This window comes from Otolemur garnettii, unplaced genomic scaffold, assembly GCF_000181295.1.
Source record: "Otolemur garnettii isolate 467f Iridium unplaced genomic scaffold, OtoGar3 scaffold00047, whole genome shotgun sequence".
Lineage (NCBI taxonomy): Eukaryota > Metazoa > Chordata > Mammalia > Primates > Galagidae > Otolemur > Otolemur garnettii.
This window is the reverse complement of record NW_003852442.1, coordinates 3,341,867-3,346,983: the sequence shown is the minus strand read 5'-3', so window position 1 is coordinate 3,346,983 and position 5,117 is coordinate 3,341,867. Positions and strand designations below refer to the sequence as shown.

The following is a 5,117-nucleotide window of genomic DNA, read 5'->3' as shown; positions in this document are numbered from 1 at the left end:
CCGAGAGCATGCACCCGACGAGCTAGGAGGAAGCCGGCAGCCCCGCAGGAAGCGCCCAGGCCGGCCCACCCCGCGGACGCGCCGCCCCCGCGGGCAGCGCCCCCTCCCCTGCGGGCGCCCCCAGCCCCACGCCCCCCCACCTTCTCGGGGGGTGGGGGGGTGCGGGCCGCCGGATCCGGGGGCCCCGCCGCCCCAGAAGCCCAGCGCAGCCCCCGCTCCCCGCCCCGCGTCCCGGCGCGGCCATGGATCTGACCAGCAGCTCGGGCGGCGGTGGCGACCCCCGGCAGATCGAGGAGACCAAGCCGCTGCTGGGGGGCGACGTGTCGGCGCCCGAGGGCACGAAGATGGGCGCCGTGCCCTGCCGCCGGGCCCTTCTGCTTTGCAACGGGATGAGGTACAAACTGCTGCAGGAGGGCGACATTCAGGTCTGTGTCATCCGGCACCCGCGGACCTTTCTCAGCAAGATCCTCACCTCGAAATTCCTGAGGCGCTGGGAGCCGCACCACCTAACGCTGGCCGACAACAGCCTGGCGTCCGCCACGGTGAGTCGCTCTGGCGGCTGCACCCCCGCACTCCCCTCGGGGCTGGGCTGCGCCCCCCGGCTGTCTTTGGTTGCTGCACCTGGAGCCCGGGGCCTGTGTGGCGGTAGGGGGTGCGGGGGGACGGGAGAGCCGGGGCGCCCCGCTCCTGGCCTGCTCGCGGGGCTGGATTTTGGCATCTGAAGCCCGGACCAGCCCGCGGGGCTCCAGAGAGACCCTCGGAATGCTGGAGATGTGTAGCTGACCCCGGACTGGGTGTTTGGGGACCTTCCAGTCCCAGCTTTTGTGTTTCTGATGGCGGGGGCCGTGGGATAGACCCCGGGCAGGGCTCTGGTGGTTGGTGGTGGGGGTTCCCTCTCTGGAAACCCGTGGCCCATCTGGATTGGAGCTGGAGGAGAAAACAAAACACGACCCAAAAATTAAAAAAAAAGAAAAAAAAAATCAAAACCTCAACCCCCTCCCCCCCAACCCAAAGAATTTCCAGAAGCCAGTTCCTTTCTTTGCTGTACCCGTCCTTTATTCTCTTTCCTTCCTGGAGCTGGCAGGCAAAACTGGGTGCTTCCCTTTCTGAAAATCTCTTTCGCACATTGGGAGGTGGACGTGGAGGGGGAGGGGGCAATGGTCCTGGAATGTCTCCAGACCCAGGGGGGTTGAGTTCTCCGTGGAGGCTGGTTGTGGAGTCCTAGTCAGGCATTGTCTGCTGAGTGTGTGTATATGCGTGTGTTTTGTTGCTGGAGGTTTTATTTTGTGATTGTTACTGTTTTAAAAGACATGGCTAGGACTAGGTCAGCTGGATGAGATGGAGTGGAGAAACCATTGATCTGTTTCTGAAATCAAATCTGCAAATGGTGGCCTTCTTCCTATGTGGAGAAAGACAGCTGTGGTGGGGTGGGGGGAGTGAGGGTGGTGAGTAGGAGCCTGAACAGGATGCTTTGTGTTTTGAAACAAGACAGTTTCAAATACTGGCTGTGACTTGGGCCTGAGCCTTGCTGTGGGGGGTCCCATCCTCTTGGGAGAGGTGGCCTGTCCTCCCCAGAAGGTACACTCCCTCCTGGGGCCACTGTGATCCTGTTTACTAAGCACAGTGGGAGGGGGCAGAACTCAGTGACTGCCCACACCTGTGCCAAGAAAACCTAGCCAGGAAACAAGGTGTCGCTTACATGGCATGTCACAAACGTGTAGCGTGCGTAGACATTTCCCCGGCATCCGTGTTCCCTTGGCGGTGTGTCACAGGCCATGACACATGCTCCAAGGAATGGGGAGGGGGAAAAGTTAGCTGAAGAATCCTACTCTTTGGATCTGCCCCCCAGCCTCCACCCTAGAGAACTGAAGCGCATGAGGACTTTTATTCTGAATCTGGGGTCCGACATGCTTAGAGCACCTATTTTCTCTTTCCTGTGGGTACGCTGGTGCAATATCTGCAGAGACTCGGTTCTCAGGGAGGGATAGCTGGTTGCCGGGAGGCCGCCCAGTCCTGGTTTCAGGCTGGTGCATGCTCTTAAATCCATCCCGCGCCACAGGCCTCAGTGTTCAGCTTTTCAATGGATGGAGGGAGAGAGAGCCTCTGAGAATTGGCCAGCACAGAGTGTTTCAGATTCAGGGAGGAACTGGTGACCTCTGCACCTTGCTGCCTGGGATCTGGAGACTCCAGGTCTGGCTTCAGAATTTTCACCTGGCTCAGGGGTATTATATTGGGCTTAATTTTTTTTATTCCACTCCTCAAAATGAAGGGGATTTGAGAGGGAGGAAAATGGTTGAGAGTGTCAGTGACCTACCGAGGGAAGGACGAGTTGACCCTCTGCCCCACCCCCCACTCAGACACCAGAATGAGATCCCTGCTGCCTCAGTTTGGGGGAAGCCAGCTCTGGAGACCGAATCTCCCCACTTCCTTATCTGCCTGCTCCAGAGATACTTCTGTGAAGGGAAGCAAAGGTGAATTAAACAGCTAGAGGCCCCTTGCCCAGCTGAGGTAGGGGTGGCATCTTCAGTAGCTTGAGTCTCTCTGGGGAGCACCTGTGATTTCTAGTACTGGGACTGAGGGTTGTTCATGCTGTGGCGTTAGGAAATGTGGAAGGAGGAACTACAAGGAAGTGTCCAACGGGCTGGCATACGTCCTTCTCTACTGTGTTTCGTCACCAAGCCCCACTGGGGGTGTCCTTAAGTCTTGGGCTTGCCCCATGGTGGGCTCCAGGGAGGTGCTGGGCTCTCCCTCCCCTCACTGGGCCTGTGAACCTGGAGTTGGGGCTGCTAGGAGCAGGGCTGGATGGAGCAGTGGCTTCCAGGGCAGAGGTAGCGTTGGGACTGCTACCAGGGACCTTGTCCCATCATGAGATACCTGGTTGGTGTCCAGGCTTTCGGGGAAGCAGAGTAGCCCCTGTGGGGTTTCCCTGAGGCCTGGGCATTATATAATCAGTCTGCATTTGATAGTGGAGCCTGGCACTGTATTGAGAACTACTAGCCCACATGAAACAAAGGTGAATTGGAGCCACTGTGGCGGGAACCCTGTGGCTTTGTCGTAGCCCTTGGCCCAGGCTCAAGTATGTTTCCTGTAGGGTCATCTCCTATCATGAAATGTGCATCCTCATATTTTAAGCTATCTACACAGACCAACTCAGAACCATCTGGTAAATAGCTGGTTAATTGTATAGGCTTCAGGAACAAGACACAGAGTGATTGATTTGGATTCAAACCAATAAACAAAGCAAATAATCTTGTTTTACCCAAACTGTCTCTGGAATCTGTCTACATTGATCTAGTTAACTGAATCTTGGGAGATTTAAGACCAGGCTTCCAGAACACTGGCTGCATCAGGCTGGGATGCAGGCACCTTGAGGGTCTGAGTCCCACCTCCCTTATGACTTCAGTCGGGTACACCTCTCAGCCTGGACCTCTCTCTGTTTTCTGCCAGGAAGATCCAAAAAGGGGCCCCATGCTGTGGACTCACCCTGGGGTCGAGGGGTTCGAAGCCTCTCCAGGTTGTCAGAGCTCAAGAGTCAACTCTGCCTTCTGGGGGGTCAGGTCTGAGCTTGCCCCTACCCCTTGTCTCCTGGGCAGGTTACTGATTAAATCCTTGCAGAGCCCAGAGTGTCTGACATGCCTTGTGACAGCAGCCGGGTTTGATGCGCCCGTGCTTGGGAGACTTTGGATCTTGTAATGCAGGTAAACAAAGGAGGTAGTGCACAGACAACAGGGACCTGGCTGACAGGGGAGGGGATTTGGAGAGGTGTGGGCCCCTCCCTGGGGGGACTGCACCTTTTAGAGGAGGGGCCCAACTGGTCAGGCTGTTGCCTAGATGGGGTGCCTAATTCGCCTTCTGCACCCAGACTTCCCAGTCCCAGGGCCTGCCTGGCTCTCCACGGCCATTGACCCTGGTGTCAGTTGTATCAGCAGCCAAGAGTTCTGCATAGGCAGCTGGGTTCAGCAAGACCAGAATCCATTTTGCTTTTCTTGTCTCTGGATTGAATTTGATCACCTGCTAGACATGTTTGCCTGCTGGCAGAGGGCTTTGTCTGTAGCCTTTGTTTCCCCTATACCAAAGAAGTACAAATAAGCTACTTACCTTTGATTTCGTCTTTACTTTTTAAAAAATATGGCGCATGATGTTTCAGAATTATGGATCCAGTCATGAAAGTTTTTTATTCATTTACCAAACGGGTCGAGCATAGGTGACAGTAGGTTATTTACTCTCAAGCCATAATTCATCAGTGGTTTGTTTTTAAATTTTTACCACTCTACTGCTTGATTGAGTTTTTTTTTTTAAAGAGACAGTCTCCTTTTATTGCCTTCTGTAGAGTGCTGTGACATCACAGCTCACAGCAACCTCCAACTCCTGGGCTTAGGCAATTCTCTTGCCTCAGCCTCCCGAGTAACTGGGACTATAGGCACGTGCCACAACACCTGGCTATATTTTTGTTGCAGTTTGGCTGGGCCCGGGTTGAAACCCACTACCTTCCGTATATGGGGCCGGTGCCCTACCCATTGAGCCACAGGTGCTGCCCTGCTTGATTGAGATGTTAACAGGCATCTTGTCTTGAGTTGGAAAAGAGAAGCCACCTTAATTCTCGTGGGTTGCTTTAGTCTGGTGTTTTCCTGGGGGTGTGGCAACCAACCTCTGAACTTGACTTCACTTAGCAAATACTTAACTATGCACCTACTGTGTTGCACAGGCAGAGCTGAGAGTTACACATCTGGATGTTGGTTTCTACTTGAGAATTAAGATGTGTGTCCTCCAGCGTAGTGACGAGTCCCCCAGGAGCTTGTCTGTGCATGGGCACGCGTGTTAATTGTTTTTTCATTTCTGTCATAAACATGCCTCCCCAGCAGCCCATCCTTCCTGCCTCTGATGTATTTGATGTATATTTTTGGTGGGAATTTGTAAATATAAATCCATGCCTGTTTGCCATAGAAAGATTTTGGAGTATATCGAGTTTATTTCCTAGACAACTTGGCTAATTGGAGATGGTGGAGGGGAAGGGTGGAGACAGAATAGGAGAAGCAGTTAAAATGCTCTGTGAACAGCGGCTGTGGTCTGCCTTCCCCAGGCTGGAATAAGGAAACTCATTTTTTTTTTTTTTTTTT

General features: G+C 54.1%; 1 protein-coding gene across 1 annotated transcript in view; it reads left to right on the top strand.

The window, feature by feature from the left end:
• Window positions 1–152: 152 nt before the first annotated feature.
• The window catches only part of CMIP (c-Maf inducing protein), a 229,655-nt gene continuing 224,690 nt past the window's right edge, over window positions 153–5,117 (top strand). Inside the window, exon 1 of the mRNA XM_003791303.3 lies at window positions 153–542. Within this exon, the coding sequence (XP_003791351.1) occupies window positions 243–542 (300 nt within the window). The 5' untranslated portion in view covers window positions 153–242. The remainder of the gene's footprint in view (window positions 543–5,117) is intronic.